Source organism: Jaculus jaculus, chromosome 10 (genome assembly GCF_020740685.1).
Source record: "Jaculus jaculus isolate mJacJac1 chromosome 10, mJacJac1.mat.Y.cur, whole genome shotgun sequence".
NCBI classification, from domain to species: Eukaryota; Metazoa; Chordata; class Mammalia; order Rodentia; family Dipodidae; genus Jaculus; species Jaculus jaculus.
This window is the reverse complement of record NC_059111.1, coordinates 103538384-103556105: the sequence shown is the minus strand read 5'-3', so window position 1 is coordinate 103556105 and position 17722 is coordinate 103538384. Positions and strand designations below refer to the sequence as shown.

General features: G+C 45.3%; 1 protein-coding gene across 3 annotated transcripts in view; it reads left to right on the top strand.

Annotated features, from left to right (window-relative positions):
* The first annotated feature begins 2767 nt into the window (after positions 1–2767).
* LOC101610537 (transient receptor potential cation channel subfamily V member 5) overlaps positions 2768–17722 on the top strand; it is a 31943-nt gene continuing 16988 nt past the window's right edge. For 2 of the 3 annotated variants that reach the window (XM_004661076.2, XM_045160500.1), the window contains exons 1-8: positions 2768–3040; positions 5614–5711; positions 6040–6162; positions 6649–6786; positions 7113–7211; positions 7357–7529; positions 7660–7806; positions 9893–10105. In XM_004661076.2, the coding sequence (XP_004661133.1) occupies positions 2931–3040; positions 5614–5711; positions 6040–6162; positions 6649–6786; positions 7113–7211; positions 7357–7529; positions 7660–7806; positions 9893–10105 (1101 nt within the window). In that variant the 5' untranslated portion in view covers positions 2768–2930. Of the gene's footprint in view, positions 3041–5613; positions 5712–6039; positions 6163–6648; positions 6787–7112; positions 7212–7356; positions 7530–7659; positions 7807–9892; positions 10106–17722 lie in introns of those variants that run through there. The other variant, XM_045160499.1, reaches the window with a different exon arrangement.

Sequence of the window (17722 nt, the reverse complement as noted above, 5' to 3'; positions counted from 1 at the left end):
GAGATTCCCTCCCACAGAGGTAGCCCGCCCGCATGAAGCCTGTCCCACCGTCAGCAGCCATCGCCTCTTACTTCCTGGCGACCCAAGTCAGGCAACAGAGGACTGGGAGTGGCCCAAAGCGCACTTTATGGTCGAGGAGGAGAGATTGCAATGGGTGGTGACCCTGCTCACCTCGGCCTTGCACCCGTCGACCTTCAGATCCAGAGACTGATGCATGAATGGAAAAAAAAAAAAAAAAGAATCAAATCACTAATCTCTTCCCGGCTATTTGCTGGGGGCAGGAGGAGGAGCTTCTTGATCCCCTGGCATGAAGAGAGGCCATCTCTGACTGTGGGTATGAATGGCAGGGCAGCTGTGGGAGGGGCAGGCAAGAGCCAGGTTTGACTAACACAATGACTTCCACCTCTTTACCATTTACCCGTTTGACTCCCAGCCTCCAAAGAGACAAATCCTTGCAGAAGCCAGTAATTCTCTATGCTGTGCTTATTACAAATGTGTAAAACACAAAACAGTCCAAAGAAAAAACCTGTAATAATTCCGCCATCCAATGATAGTATTTTTTTTTTTACAACTTTTATCTATTTGCATGTGTGTGCGTGTTTGCCTGTGTGTATGTGCATGGGTATGTATGTGTGCGCTAGGGCCTCTTGCCTCTGCAAATGAGCACCTGACCCCTGTGTAACATTGCTGGGTCTGGCTTAGGTGGGCAGCTTGAGAATTGAACCCAGGTCCACAGACTGAAAGCAAGCACCTTTAACTACTGAGCCATCTTGCCAGAAGCAAAAAAAAAAAAAACAAAAAACAACTAATAATTACACCCATCCAATGATAACCACTATTAACAGAGTATTCAAGTATAACATTTATATCCTTTCTTAGATGCCTGTGGGCAGGCAGAGTAAGTTTGTTTCCTAAAACCTGAAATCCATGCAGATTCTCTCTTCTCCCGACCATGCCAGAATAGGAGGTTAGGCTGCTTTTCTGTGAAAGATCTCCTGGACTTGACAATGTGTGAGGTGCCAACCCAACTCCAGCTCCCTGTGCTGGGTGCCTGGGAGGCAAGTAGGGGAAACTGCTACCTGGAAAGGGAGTGTGCAGGAGAGTTCACTGCAGAATGCCGACGGAAGACTGAGTAGAAAGAGAGAGAAGAGGGCTGGAGAGATGACTTAGCAGTTAAGGCTTTTGCCTGCAAAGCCAAAGTATCCCAGTTTGATTCTCCAGGACCCATGTAAGCCAGATAGATGCCCAAGGTGACACAGGCATCTGGAGTTTGTTTGCAGTGGCTGGAGGCCCTGGCGTGCCCATTCTCTCTCTCTCTCAGATAAACAAATAAATAAAATATATTAAAACAAAAGAATGCTAATTGATAGAATATCTTTTAAAAAAGGAAGAAAGAAAGAGACAGAAAAGGTTGGCAACTTGACTATCGGAGGGATGAGGGCGTGGTGGGCGGAGAGCCAGGGAAGGGAAGAGGAGAGATGCCAATCTCTGGTCTAGCAGCTGAGACGGAGGTGAGGCAGGCGACCACCTGCTCTCCACACAGGCTACATGTTCACGGCCCTTCCACTGGCGGCCTGAGCCCTGGGGTCCCTCTTTTCTCCTGCTGGGATCTGCGACCGATGCCCTCGGTGGCCAGTCCCTCCCTGCACAGCTGCGTGGTGCGTCTCTGACCTGGCCGGCCTCTTGCACCTCAGCTCCTCCCCACCCCCACGCCCTGGAGGATTAGCTTTATGGGTTGAGCGTTTCCTTGGCAAGTGCTCCTTTCCTGACCTGCCCCCCACACTTATCTCTACATCAATAACCCCCACCTCAATCTTATCGCTCCCTCCATCTCCTTAGACTAGAAGTCCACAGGCTTCAGAGCCCATTAGCACCCACACTGCCCCAACCCCCAGCAAGGCATAAGAAGAAACACCCCACAAGGTGACCCTCCCCACTTCCTGGGCAAGAACGTGATTCCTAGGTCTCAAGCACCTCCTTTGCCTTTTCCTATTTGCTTTCACTTTGTTCATCCCTCAATCTGGGACCTCTTGCTTGCAGCAAGGAAGATGGCAGTCCCTAGCTCCTTAGCGTTCCCAAGGGAGGGTCCATAGTATATCCCCACCCAAGTTGCTCACACTTACAACCAAAAGGTTCCCAAGAAGCACAGAGGCCTGGAAGGTGACACATTAGTAGCTTCCATCCCAACTTCCAAACCAGGTTCAGTTTTGCCTCTAGCCCAGGAGCCGTAGAGCTCACTCCCTCTGTGTGATGTCTTCCCGTTCAGTAACAGAACTCTCCCCTTACTTCCACAGCTGTCACAGGTCAGTTGAATTATCACATTCAATTACACTGATATGCCTCATTGAAAACAGTCAGAATGACAATACTTGATACTGTATAATAACAATAGCCTAACAGTACTCATTATTCTTTTCCTCCTGCTGTCTGGTTCTTACAAAGCATCCCAAGATTTCTATTTTCTATTTTATTCCTGGTCAGGTCCTGCTGTCCAACTTCTGGAGAAACACAGGGCCCCCTGGAGGGTCTCCTGTGACCTGTATCCCTGTTATCTATCCCACCTTCAGAACTCTAGCCTAGCTCCCTTTCCAAATTCCTTGGCCCCACCCCTCAGCCTTTCCTCACCTTAGCTGCCCAGCCCACTGCCAAGAACCAAGAAAGTCCCTCCTCTTTCCTCTCTCGGTTACTGGCTGCTCTGTGCCCCCAGGCTCAGCTCTGTGAAGGTCTCCACCCCCATCGCAGCAGCAAGGTGGCCAGTCCTTCTGCACGTGCCCACAATCACTCCATAGCCACACACTCACGTACAAGTGACACAGGAGATAGAGCCACTGGGATCCTCACTCCGAGCTCACCCTGCTTGCTCAGTGGCTGCCATCCTAGACCGACTCCGTGTACCAGGTTACCATAAATCGCAAGCACCATCAAGAGACATGGGGGCAAAGGGGCCTTCGTCCCGCCTTCAGAAACTGCTCACTTGGTTGCTTGGAAAGCAGGACTGGAACCAGCACCTGGACCAGCTGCACATGCTACAGCAGAAGAGGTAAGTGCTCAAGGGCATCAGTTCCCCCAGCATGTTGATTCTCCATGCCTCCAACGCACAGGGTTATCCCCCTGGTAAAACACCAGAACCCAACGTCGGGTTTTTAGATGTCCTCCTTTCTAGGCTAGCCAGTGCAATACTCCGACCAGCCCTTCACACGCTTCACGGCGGTGGGAGATCTGACATTGGACCATATAGGGAGACCTTGGAAATGGCTGCATGAGCCAGAACACACAGAAGGAAGGAGGCATTAAGGGGCCCCAAAAGGGAAAGATAGAAGAAGCTGGAGTATGGGGTGGGGTGGGGACCGAGAAAGAGCAGGTCCCTGGGGACAGGGTTGCTGGGAGAGAGGATCAGAGCCTATAGGTTTGGAAGTCCTTTTGGTTTAGAATACTTGGTGGGAGAAAAAAAAAAAAAAGATAAGGGATTGTCATCAGGAAGAATGAAAGATGATTTTCTGGGAAAGGGCAGGAGAGATTTGTTTGTGTAATACCTGGAAGTAACCGGCAGAAAAAGGCAGCCCAGGTGAGACTGAGGAGTCCTGAATTCAATTCTGCCTTTTTTGACTGTGTGTAGTGCTTGCCCTGAGACCACAGAGATTAATAGAGCAGTGTCATGAGGTCCACATGCAAGAAGAGCAGCCCAGGCAACAGACAGGGATTCTCCTGCAGAGGAGCCTCTGACTTGGAGTGTTTGTGACACTTGACTCCCATTCAACAGCTGGCTGGAGGGCGGGGTGAGCAGACAGCTATGGTTCATGGTGCATGCATCACAAGAGGCTGTGCTTGGCTCAGTGCCCAGTTCTCCCTTCTAGCAATTTTTAATGATTGTGAACAAAGAGTCTTGCATTTATATTTTGCACTGATCCCTCCCACTGTCTAGGCACCAAGTTCCAACTGGGCTCTACAATAGAAACTTTGGCCACCCTGTCTCCTTCCTGCATTGTAGTGGGACCAGGGTGGGTTTTTAAGTTCACCTGCCTTCCAGACCTCCCTCTCCCCTGCAGACAGGGGTAGGACATACAAGGGTCTTTTTACAGTAGCCTCAAGACAGGGGGTCAGCTCTGGAGTGCAGCTCCTGACCCTGTGGACTGGTAAGGAACAAATGGCTTACTGGGACTGAGCTTGGGTGAGATAAGGCAGGGATGGAGCCCTCGCTCTGTAAGCCTCTCATGGGAGCATTATATGGGTTAAGATGCTTCTTTAAGTAGAAAAATCCCCCATCAGCTTTTGAAGACACTGGAAGAGAAGAATCTGGGCGTCTGAGGACAGGAGGAAACCCAGTTGACATTCTAGTTCCTCGACTCTCCCTATTGCCCCTAAACTGCCAAACCCTGTGTTTGCCTTTGGAGCCAAGATACCCTTGCCTAGTAAGACCAGTTTCAGCTTTATCTCCTGTTTTGTTTAGATCCAGACAGAGGTAGAAGCAAAGATTAACCCAGAGGTTTCACAGGTCTACTGCTCCAAGCTGCTCTGTAACCCAAGGCTCACCAACTTTTGGTTATAAAGTCTTTAGAATCTCAGGCCTAAGGGTAAAGTTCAGGAGGAAGGCATGGCCCGTAGTTGTCCCAATCCTCCTTCCTCAGCAAAGATGTATGTTTAAACAGCCCAAAGGCGTGGTCAGAGCTTGAGCTGGGAGAGATGCAATAGTCCAGTTTTTGACTTTTCGTGTCCCTGAGTTTTAGCTGGTGATTCTCACAGAACATGCAAGGTCTAAAGCTGATTCAAGTCCTCCTTCGCTGTTCTAGTCACTAAACTCACCTTGGCCAGAGCACAGGTCCAGCTGGCCTAGAAGATTAGGGAACTGCCAGAAATGGCCCCTCCTCCTCCCTGTCCACATCCCAGGCTCCTGATACTTTTTCTTTTTAATCTTAGATGAGGCCTCAGTACGTCTTGCTTCACAGGGTCATTCTGGCCATCCATTGCTGGGCTGAGGCCCTCCTACCTCAAGAATTGAATCTTCTGCTAACTTTCTTTTTACAGCTGAGCCATTGGCCACATACAAGCTTGCCCTTCATATGAGAAACGGCGTGAGAGGAATCGCATGGAAAGCTAGGGAAGCTTTGAAATACGCTCTTGCCCCAGTCTCTTCTCATTCCTTGAATACAATAAAACAAGGGTGACAAGGCTTTTGTGTGTGTATATATGCAGTGTGTGTGTGTGCACGTGGGTGCCATTTGGAGGTCAGAGGACAACTTCAGATGTCAGTCCTCCTCACCTTCCATCTTGTTTGAGACAGGGTCCCTTTTATTTGCAACCACTGTATACACCAGGCTAGGTCGCTCACACACTTCCGGGATTCTGCTCTCTGCCTGCTATGTTGCTGTAGGAGTGTTGGAACTGGACGTCCACTACTCCATCTGGATCTTACATGAGTTCTGGGTCTCCAAAGTCTGGTCATCTTGCTAACATAGCAAGCACTTTTACCCCCTGGGCCATCTCCCCAGGCCACAAGGTTGATTTGTTATTTCACTTTGTGAAAGTCACATCCATCTCAGAGGACACCCCTGCCTCCTCTGATTGTGGCTTCTCTGTGCTGGTCTCTCTATCTGACGTCCATTCATCTTTGTCCAGGATTTGGGAGTCTCCACTGCTTACAGCAGCCAAGGAAAATGACCTATGTATCCTGAAGAAACTTCAGCTAGACCAGAACTGTGACTTCCGGCAAAGAGGTGAGAGTGGACCAAACAACAAAGAGGTGCCTTTTGAAAGGGCCCTTTTTTTTGGTTCGAGGTAGGGTATCACTCTAGCCCACACCAGAGCTGACCTAGAATTAACTATGTAGTCTCAGGGTGGCCTTGAACTCACAGGGATCCTCCTTATGTCTGCCTCCTGAGTGCTAAGATTAAAGGCATGTGCCACCACACCGGGCATGACAGGGCCTTTCTGCTAAGGCCCTTTGCAGCCATAGTTCCTCAAGGAAGATGCCTCTGGATCCAGGAGCCTATTCTCATAGGGACTATGGCAAGCATTTGGTGTTCTTGTCTTACTTCACTCCAGGAGCCCTGGGGGAGACAGCGCTGCACATAGCGGCCCTCTATGACAACCTGGAGGCTGCTTTGGTACTGATGGAAATTGCCCCAGACCTGGCCACAGAGCCCACTCTGTGTGAGCCCTTTGCAGGTGAGAGGATTGCATAGCAATTCAAGGTAGAAATAGTTATGGGTGGGTGGACTATAATTTCTAAAATGAGCCCGTTCAGAGTCAGCTCAGGGGAATGATGGAAGGCCAAAAAGAAAGGTTTCCTGGAGCTTGGAGAAATGTAAGAATTTAGGTCTTGCATTTTAGCATTCATAGCTTCCCCTTTAACTGTTTCTATTTCTTTTTAGTCATCTTATGGTCCCCAAGGGCATAACTCCATCTCTTCTCTCATGACAATACTAGGCTGACGATATTTAAAGCAACCCTTCAATAGATGAGGGGTAGAGACTCTGATTCAGGACCCCAACAGATTAACTATCCTTGGGACCAGACTACTCTACAGAGTCCAGAGCAGGAGTTTTATGAGAGATGCTGTCAGGGAGCTTTTGTTAAAAGCTATAGGATGTTGTGTCTCAGAGACAACTGGGGAAGTGACATGCTTGTGACTCACAGCTCTCTCTGGGCCAGGTCAGACTGCACTGCACATCGCAGTCATGAACCAGAATGTGAACCTGGTGCGCGCCTTGCTCGCCAGGGGGGCCAGCGTCTCTGCCAGAGCTACAGGCTCTGCCTTCCACTGCAGTCCCCACAACCTCATCTACTACGGTGAGAGCCAGGGCCAGGCTGGGAGGAAGGGGCGGTGGCAGCTAGGTAGGGACAGAGGGAGGACAGGCTGAGGAGGGCCTTGGCCTGAGTTGTGTCTTCTGGGAAGCTGGGCGTGGCAGCCCTTTCAGGACTGGGGCCAGAGGCCGGTTCGCCCACAACCCTCTGCACTGTCCTTTCCTCTGGTCCTGCTGGGCCAGTGATCCCAAGCTCCTCGTTGAGGCCTAGGAGGAAGAGGAGGAGGAGGAAGTTGTGGTGTCTGGGGGCAGAATGGCCCCCTCCTCCTGTGCTCCTGCTGTCTCCTGCCATGAATCCCTCTGTGTCCCCAGGGGAGCACCCTTTGTCCTTTGCTGCCTGTGTGGGCAGCGAGGAGATCGTGCGGCTGCTTATTGAGCACGGAGCTGACATCCGGGCCCAGGACTCCCTGGGTAAGAGCTGGGATGAGGAGAGGGTCCTGGATGTTGAGTGTGTGTGTGTGTGTGTATGTGTGTGTGCTCATGATGGCTGAGGTAGGGTATAGGGCCACCAGGGACTCCAGTCCTGTGGCCACATGGCAACCTCTGTCCTCCCCAGGAAACACAGTCCTGCATATCCTCACCCTGCAGCCCAACAAAACCTTTGCCTGCCAGATGTACAACCTGCTGCTGTCTTATGATTTAGGGGACCACCTGCAGCCCCTGGAACTTGTGCCCAATTACCAGGGACTCACCCCCTTCAAGCTGGCTGGAGTGGAAGGCAACACCGTGGTGAGGCCGACATGACCCTCTTCCTTCCAACCTATCAAAGCATCTTCTTCTTTAGGGGAAGTGATTTGTTCACAGGTGTTCTCCTAGATCAGCGTCTCACTCACACCCAACCCCTGCTCTGCTCCTCCAGATGTTCCAACACCTGATGCAGAAGAGGAAGCACATCCAGTGGTCATGTGGGCCCATGACCTCCACCCTCTATGACCTCTCAGAGATCGACTCCTGGGGAGAGGAACTGTCCTTTCTGGAACTCGTGGTTTCCTCCAAGAAACGGCAGGTATGGATCTCAAGGAGAGCCCAGGGTCTTCCTGAGGAGAACCTCGTTTTCAGACAGAGCCTTTCTATCTGTTAAGATTCTGAAGTGCTAAGGCACTTCCCAGCCTTACAGTGGATAAAGAATAGTCTCTTGGAACCCAAGGAAGAAAACTACTGGCCAAGACTCATCTTTTCAGGGCCATGTCCCCTCTATGCACCTCTAGTCCTGCTTGCCTGCTTATTTCTCCCAGTTCAGATGACGAATTTGCCACTTTAAAGTAGTTTTCTCCCTTCCTACCTCTTTTCCTCCCTCCTCTCCTCCCTCTCTTCCTTCTTCCCTTCCTTCCTTCTTTCTTTCCTTCCTTATTTCTTCCTTCCCTTTTTTAACCTTCCTTCCTTTCTTCCAGCCTCCCTTCCTTCCTTCCTTCAGCATACTGAATGTCTGCTTTGTCCCAGATATTACACAAGGAAGAAAAAGTTCAAGTACATGCTAAAAAAAAACTATTACCTGTCAGTCAATTTCTTCATATTTTGATCCCTGTTCTCACAAACTGCAGCAAAGTACAGTCTGTCCTAGGGTCTGTACTGTAATGGGGAAAGTGAACTATGAATAGCAAAACAGAACTGGCCTCAACTTCGCGTAGATGGGTCAAGGAAGGTGATAAAAGAAAAGTGCTCCTCCTGGGTCTTCCAGGAAGAGTTGGGTGTCACTGGGAAGAAAGAGGATGAGAAGGAGAAGTAGGAGGGAGAGGAGGAATAAGGATCTTTCTATCAAACTTTCCAGAGATGAAGTGATACAGAGATCATTAGGACAGGGCTGCACTGAATGGCACAAGGAAAAGGAAAATTTGTCGAAGACTATAGTAGACAGGAGAAAAATGCCTATATTGACAGGGTATAGTTTCTGTTGATTATCTGCTATGTGTTAATCTCCTAATGACACTAAGAATCCAAAGAACTCCTTGGAAAGCTTGGAAGATCACTAACACTAAAGGATAGGAGAAAGATTAAACAGCCAGTTCTATGATTACTTCCAAAGAATAATCCTGGAAACACATTAAGTTTTGAACAGATTTTCTTAGAAATAAAAACCCCATTGCTGTATGTAGGTTTTGCTATCATACTCCCTTGGTGTTTTGGTGGCAAGTAATTCTCAATATTCTTCTCTGGGTCTTAGTCACCTTACGTCACCTGTTTTACCCTTTCTAACATGGCTCAGGACACCTTCTTCATGTTCTTCCAGCTGTCATTCATTTGCTGAAGACCAGTCTTCTCTACCTTATAGCTGGGGTTTTACCAGATTCTTGCCCTAAACTGTTAAGCCTGGATGGAAACTTTCTTTTTCCTTTCCTCTAATGAAAATGAATTTTTTTTTTTCTGCTGATGGTTAATCTCCTCTGCTTTTCTTTGAATTTGCTTCCTTTTAATTTTTCAAAAGCCTCATCCCTCTCATCACTCTCCCTCATTGGTATATTTACCTCTTGCTGTTTATATCAGTCCACCATGGTATTCGGCCTAGGCCACTGCTACATAGTACTAACTTATACTGCTTTTCTTTTTGTCCAGTGTTAAGTGTAGTTCCAGAGCACACTGGATCACTTCCTTGTCTAGACTTCTCAGTTGCTTTCTATTTCATTCAAAAACAGGCCAAACTCCCTATGTTGGCAGCCATGGTACACCTATGCCACGATCTGGTTTCTACTTACTTTACTCATTATAACTTCTGTCCACCAACCCCCAACAGATCCTCATGTACCCAGCCACACCTCATCTGCAGGTGGACAACAGCTTATCATGGTTTACTATCCTGTAGACTTCTGTGGCTTTGTGGAATGATCTTTCTTAACTCTCCCTTCATTTACTTAACTCCCGATCATCTGTTGTGGCTCAGTGGCACTATATGCTGGGTTTACGCCTATAATAGTCTCAATAGTTATAACACAAAGCCCAGCATAGAGCAGAGATCAACTGGTTGCATGTCACAGACGTGAGTGACTAACTGAATGATGGCAGTGACAGTTGCTTCCCTGTCCTTCTGGAACACAGCGGGAAACTCAAGCATCCTTGCCACGTTGGATACCCCAAGATGAACTTTCCTTCCACCACAGGCTCGCCAGATCCTGGAACAGACCCCAGTGAAGGAGCTGGTGAGCCTCAAGTGGAAGAAGTATGGGCGGCCCTACTTCTGCCTTCTGGGTGCCTTATATATTCTTTACATCATTTGCTTCACCACGTGCTGCATCTACAGGCCCCTCAAGGTCCGCGACAGCAACCGCACACATTCTCGAGATAACACCATCCTCGAACAGAAACTACTACAGGTAATTCTTCTTAAGAGGGTCAGAGGGGAGCTGGAGAGATAGCTCACAGGTTGAAGGTGCTTGCTTTCAAAGCCCGAGTCCCTGGGTTCCATTACCCAGTACCCACGTGAAGCCAGAAGCACAAAGTGACACATAGGTCAGGAGTATGTTTTTTGCAGTGGTGGGAAACCCTGGCAAGCCCATCCTCTCCCTTCCCCTTCCTTCTCTCTTAAATGAATAAATGAAAATTAAAAAAAAAATTAAAGGTGAAAGGAGATAGCCTGGGGTGATGGTGCTGGAGATGAGACTGGTGCTACATAAGAAAGATAATAACCACAGACTGAAGTTTTCAGCTTCCTGGTCAGAGGACAGGAATTTGACAGAAGATATGGGGGTGATATCTGGAGCTTACTGAATAAACATATTTGTCTAGAGTACTGTGAATTTTCTCAGCAAAACTTTGAGGAGAACATGGTATTAGTATCCTGTACATTTATGAAATTTATATAGAGTACCAGCTTTTTGTAGTGCAATGTTCACGGAAAATCTTGCTCCTCTCTGTGGAGGAAGCTCAGAATGGCCTTCTGATCAGTGGTTTCTGCTGTGTCATGTGAACTAAGTGCATAGACAATAATGGGTCAGCTATCTGACCTCTTGCTGAAGATCCTACAGAAGTATGCTTGGTCAGTGGTAGTGAATCATCTCTTCTCCCCTCCCCTCCCCTCCCCTCCCCTCCCCTCCCTTCCCCTCCCCTCCCCTCCCCTCCCCTCCCTTCCCCTCCTCTCCCCTCTCCTCTCCTCTCCTCTCCTCTCCTCTCCTCTCCTCTCCTCTCCTCTCCTCTCCTCTCCTCTCCTCTCCTCTCCTCACTGCTGTGGACTAATGAGTCTGTGGTGTCCTGCAGAGGTCTAAGAGGTGCTGAGGAGGGCTGACTAGAAGTGTACAGTAGATAGAAAATGCTGCTGGAGAGAAAAAAATAACCTCAGTTTTGTGTGTAATGAAATCAGTAGATTTTTGTTATGTTTTGTTTTTTTGAGGTAGGGTTTCACTCTAGCCCAGGCTGACCTGGAATTCACTATGTATTCTCAGGGTGGCCTCGAACTCACAGTGATCCTCCTACCTCTGCCTCCCCAGTACTGGGATTAGAGGCATGCGCCACCATGCCCGGTGAAACCAGTAGATTCTAATGAGTATGTTCAACAAGTTGAGTGCATCTATTCAATAAGTAGAATGATATTTGGAAAGTTGCTTTACAGAATATTAAAGTTTTCATTCAAGTGGCTAAAAATAGTTCCAAAAGGGTACGAAGGAAAGAAAATGAAAGAATAATTTTTCAAGGCAAATAAAAGCTATGGCTGGAAGGACAGCCATACTGGATGCAGAAAAGACCAGCCACATGAATTGTTCAAAATGGATGAGGGTAAGGAGCAGTTAGTGTGAAAGGAACACCCTAAAATCAAGAGACAAGAACCCTGAGTGGTGTTAGGTCAACATTAGATGAAAAATTTTGTATGTTATTTGTCAAAACATGACAAATAAAAAAATAATAATAAAATAAAAATAAAATTAAAAAAAAATACATGACAAATAACACCGGACTAGGTAAAGATATTCCATCTTTCCCATTTCTATTGTCTTTTTCTCTATCCATTCATACAGATATGTACGTGGAATACATGATATGCAAAATATAAAGAACACATATGATATATACATTGTACTATCTATCCAAATTATGTATTATATATATATATGTTGTTTATACAAGTTACTCCAAACAACATTAGAGTTGACATACATAAAGATAGAATTAATCTCATAAGATCTGAGTCTATTTTCACTTTATGATGCCTATGATTCAGCCATGAAAATTATGCTGAGAGGTGAGGAGGGAGATGGGAGAAGGGAGGGGAGAGAGAAAGGGACAGGAGGAGGAAGGGAGAGAGACAGTGAGATAGATTGATTTTTTCGCAGAAAATAGAGGATAACGCTGCCAGCATATTGGAGGTAGACATAACATGTTGTACACTCTCATGGGGATTTTGTGCACTGGTGATATAAACAGTGTTTTGCCCTGTCTACAGTTCAGTGATACTGAACATTTAATTACTACTAACTCCCCTGTGTGTCCTTCTCACCGAGGCAGGACTGATTATGTACAAACACATTTCATTGTCCCAGATCATCTGAATGATGTTTAAAAGATCCCTTCTCTTTGCCTTGGGACTAAGAAAGCATAATAAAAGCTAGCTGTCTCACATATCCCTTTTTTCTCTTTTGCCTTCTTTCTGTCTCCTTGATATTTTTAACCCATTGCTTTTTTTTTTTTTTTGCTTATGTTAGTCACTTTAGGTAAAAAAAAAATACAAAGAGATTATTGATTTTAATTATTGTGTATAGGGTGACAGATGGAATAAAATGGTTAAGAATGAAGTGGTGAGGATCTTAGATAGCAAAAAACAACAATGAAAGGTCTCTATTCTTTGGTTTTTTCCCAGAGTTTACAGAACACTCTCTGTTCCTCACTTAGTATTAGGTCAGATTAATTAAGACGGGGGTGTCCCAAACTTATTACCACAACTTGAAACATTCTGAGTTTACTTTGCATCAATTTTTTAGATTATAAAATATTCCTTTTGTACATTTATGTTACTTGAAAGTCTTAGAAAGATAAAATCTCACTAATTGGCATCTTGATTTAAATGCAATTAGTGGCCAACTGATTTGCCCATGGGACGTTTGCTTAAATCAAAGAATATTTCAATAGCTGATGATATTCATAACTGTTGGATTTTAGTCCTACCTCAGAAATCAAATAGTTGTTTGACCTTTGATAAAATCCTACTTCTTATTAGATCTGTGGATGTTAAGCAGGATGGTATGTTGCAGACCTGGGAAGCTAGTAAAAAGACAAACTCCCATGCTGCCATCCAGACCTAGTGAATCTGAATCCCTATATTTTAAATAAACTATATGATCATGTTAGCTAAGGTTGAGAACTACTAGATTATGTCTTTGAAATTTGTTCATAACTAACTTTCTTTTTTATATTTTATTTTTATTTGAGAGAGAAACAAAGAGCAGATAGATATCAGATAGAGATAGATAGATAGATAGATAGATAGATAGATAGATAGATAGATAGATAGATAGATAGGGCACACCAGGCCTCCAGTTGCTGCCAATGAACTCCAGATGCATGTACCACTTTGTGCATCTGGTTTACATGGGTCCTGGGTAATTGAACCTGGATCCTTTGGCTTTTCAGGCAAATGCCTTAACCACTAGGTCATCTCTCCAGCCCCATAAGTAACTTTCTAGTCATAGGATATTTGGCATGAGGTCATTGGTTAATACCCATCATCCCAACTGGACATGGTGGTTGTAGCAGTTACCTTCTTGTTGCTGGGACAAAACACCCTACCAGAGACAGCTTATGAATGAGAACGGTTTATTGTAGCTTTCAGTTTTAAAGTGAAGCTTCATAATGGTGAGGAATGAAAACATGGAGAAGGCAGAAGACTCACATCCTTATACAACAGGGGAGGGGGAGAGTGAGCTAAGTCTGAATATTAAATGAGCTGGACTAATAAATCTCAAGTTCTGCTTCCAGTGACACACTTCTTGCAGCGAGGCTCTATCTTCCAGAGGCTCCATCAGCTAGAGGCTGACTGACATGCTTAACCATGAACCATCGAGGCTATGGGGGACACTTTACATTCAAACTACCACAATGATGCATCTCTATAAAATGACATTCCAATGGTTGATCCTCTATCAGGAGGATTGCAAGTCTGAGGTCATCCTGGGCTGCACAGAGAGGACCAGGCTAGCCAGTGCTACATAGAAATATTCTGTCTTGAAAAATATTGGGGATAGAGAGATGGCTTAGCGATTAAGGTGCTTGGCTACCAAGTATAAAGACCCAAGTTTGATTCCCCAGGACCCACATAAGCCAGATGTACAAGGTGGCACATGCATCTGGAGGCCCTGGCATACCCATTCTCTCTCTTTCTCTCTCCTCTCTCTCTCTCTCTCTATCTCTCTCTCTCTGTGTCAAATGAATAAATAAAAGATTTAAGAAGTACATTATTACTGCTACTTGTTGGCTGTTCCAACAAAAGATTTCCTCAATCTCTCCTTTGTCTTTTTCTTTCCTAGGTATATTTCACTATTTTATTCATTAAATAAATGATGTTAAAGATTGTGCCAGGTGCTTGAAATTCAATAATCATGGTTTAAGTAAAACACAATATGGACAGCATTTTGCCCTAAGAATTCATAGACCAATTTAAATTGACAAAATGAGCGTAACAATAGATACTACATTACAAACTGCTTATCAACTACATTATTTCCCTCCATGGTAAGAAAAAGGTTGTGATGCTCAGAGAGTATGTAACAGTGGCTTCATTGCTCTGAGGTATAGAAAGATGTCTGAGGAACCCTAGTCTGTAGAGCTGAGATATCAGTGAGCTGTAGATGGAAGGAGAATTTTAAGTAGGAGGAATGCATAAATAAAGGACCTGAGGGAGGAAAACTCTCGTCAAGGTCTAGGAAATAAAAGAGTAAGTAGGGCACAGAGAATTAATGGAGCCAGGTGTCCCCAGCTGAGACTGCACAGGCAGTTCCATCTACATTGCACAAGGGTGTTCCAGCCCATATTCGGGCTTTTGCTCTTCATTTCCAAGGGGGCAGGATGCTTAAGATTTTAAACAAAAGAACTTGTCCAGACTGGCTTGGTATTTTCATCTGTAATTAGTCTACCTAGGTGAGCCTCAAATTCTTCACTATTCCCTTGCTTCATCCTACTGAGTACTGGGATTACAGAAGTGTACCACCACACCTGGCTATGATGATGGGCGTTAATCAAAACCTTCATGCCAATTAGCATATTGGGATACAGAAAAGATTTGAAGGGACTAAGCAGATATGGAGAAGTCCATAAGGTGGCTGCTATAGATTAGCAAGCAAGAAGTAATAGTAAATGGGCACAGAGATGCCTTAGGGAGTTTGTGCATGACAAGGTTTCATAGGAGGAGGACAAGGCACGGAGTCTTTGTGGAGTCTTCTCCATTTAGGACATGTGTCTGTTTTATCTTGTTCTCTGGAAAGAGTACCACCATAGATCTTGATCTTATGGGACCAGTTCCTATAGTTCTTGAGACAGATGCATTTTCTACAAGTTAAAACTCACAGTGACTCACAGGTTTCATGTTATTTGATGAGCAGAACTAAAGACAGAGGCTCTGGGTTCTGTAAAAGTTCAAAACATGAGCATTTAGGTGTGGTTTTTTGCCTTGAAATTTAGAATGCTAGGCAAACAGAGGTGACATAACCTTGTAAGTGGCAAAGGGAAGGGTGCTAGCCATCAGTTTCGGAGGCTGGCACAGGACTGAGAGTTCCAGGCCAGATGGAGCTGTGTAATAAGGGCCATATGTTAAAAACAATATTAGCATACAACAACCAAATTAAACAAAAATATAAAGAACAAGAGAAAGACATAATCTTCCAAAGGACAACTCACAAAGGAGCAGCCACTATTACATAGTAACTTCTTGAAGGATAGTGAGAATTCCTCAAGTCAATTTTCCTGAGAAAAGCAGAGACTAGGTTATAAACTCTGAGTAAGTAACCTTTCCTGGGATCCATAACTACATATGGCCCTCTAGTTCTTGTCTTGGCATACATATCATAAATAACTACTGAGCTTTTTTTTTAAAGAAAAAAAAAAAACAGTGAAATGATCTAAACTGCCCAAGGACTGTGCTTTGTATGTGTGTGGTGGTGAACAGTCCTGTTTAGAAAACACTACTCACTTTACACAGTCAGAATACCCATTATTACTTGACAGCAGGACTCTTTGCAAGCCTTGGAAGTGGGGGACAAAAGGAAATCTAGACTGGGGTTGCCAACTTATCCTTGTTGTCCAGCCTCCTATCTGTGGGGGTGTGTGCCCCTTGCCCTTTCCTGCATGGCGCACATCAGCTCTTTCCACTCACGCGTGCTCTGGGCTTTCCTATGCCCACTCCTGAGCATTCCACTCGGACAGTAAGCATAAGCGCCATTGCAGTTTCTCCATCAGGTGTGAGCCTCCAGCCCTGTAGGGGATCTAGTTATTTACAACTCCCAAACTTCCAAGGTGCTGACAATTCTGAAAATTCTAAACTATACAAAATGAAAAGGGAACCACATACCAACTTATCAGAAATAACGAGAGAACCTAGGCTAGTGGCTGGATTCACAATTAATACATAGAGTAAATTGATTTCATGCTAAAAACAAGCAGAAAGAAATGTAATATTTAGGGGGCTGGAGAGATGGGTTAGTGGTTAAGGCACTTGTCTGAAAAGCCAAAGGACCCAGGTTCAATTCCCCAGGACCCATGTAAGCCAGATGCACAAGGGGCACATGCATCTGGAGCTCATTTCCAGTGGCTGGAGACCCTGGCATGCCCTTTCTCTCCCTTCTCTCTCTCTCTCTCTCTTTCCCTCTCCTATTTCTGTATCTCTCTCTCAAATAAATACATAAAAATATTTTAAAAAGAAATGTAACATTTATAGATACCATTTACAATAATGTTAAAAATATAAATAACATTATAATGCCTGCATGAGGCAGCAGATATCAGAAAATCTTTTCTTTTTTTCCTTGAAAATTTATGTCTGAAAGTGGATGCCTATCTATTCATTTTATTTTATTTATTCATTGAAGTAGGGTCTCACTTTAGCCCACCTTGACCTGGAACTCACTGTGTAATCCAGGCTGGCCTCAAATCCACAGTGATATTCTCTCTTCAGCCACCTGAAGGGCCAAGATTAAAGCTGTACACCACCATATCTATTGAAGTCTTGATTTTTGACAATATATCCACACACATACATACACATACACATATATATAATTTTTGATCATACTTTCTTCATTACCTTCTCTTGTCCCCTGCCCACTGACTTGAAAGCTATTTGTTTAACTTTCAGAACTTTTCATTGACAATTTTCATACAGATACACATTGTATTCCAGTCATAATTCCCTCTCATTACCTTCTTCTCCTCCCTCCCTTGTTCCCCTTCTTCGTCTTGTCCAGAATGTACCTCTTCTACTTTGCTATCTTTTATTTTTGTCTCCCTCCATTATTATAACAAAATGTTAGTAGGTCCGATATCATGCAGTTTTCTGCAGGTAATAATGTATTTTTTAAGCAGTGGGGGTGGGGTGTTTGTTAAGTTTCTTATGTGTAGGCAACCTTGAGCTAGAACTCTGGCCCATCTCAGAAAAGCTCAGTTAAGTTGTCATGTTTTTTTTCTTTTCTCCTAATCCATTGACCCATTCCTGTGTATTGATTCATCCTTCACCTCCCTTTAGGAACTGACAGGTGAAGCTGAGTGTGTCTGCTGTCCTCTCCTTCCATCGTTCCTTCCTTACTAACTGAATGCTTCTCACCACGCTGTGCAGTGTGGATAAAATGTCACTGTCCTCAGGGAACGCTAAGACAGCCGAGGACTTGGCAGTGCCCTGGGCGAGGGCCGTATACACAGAGCAGGTGGCCACATGGGTACAGGAGGGCAGGAACAGAGACCCCAGGGAAATGTTGGCTTAGTCTGAATCTTGAGACATAAAGGAGGGCGAGGTGGCAGAA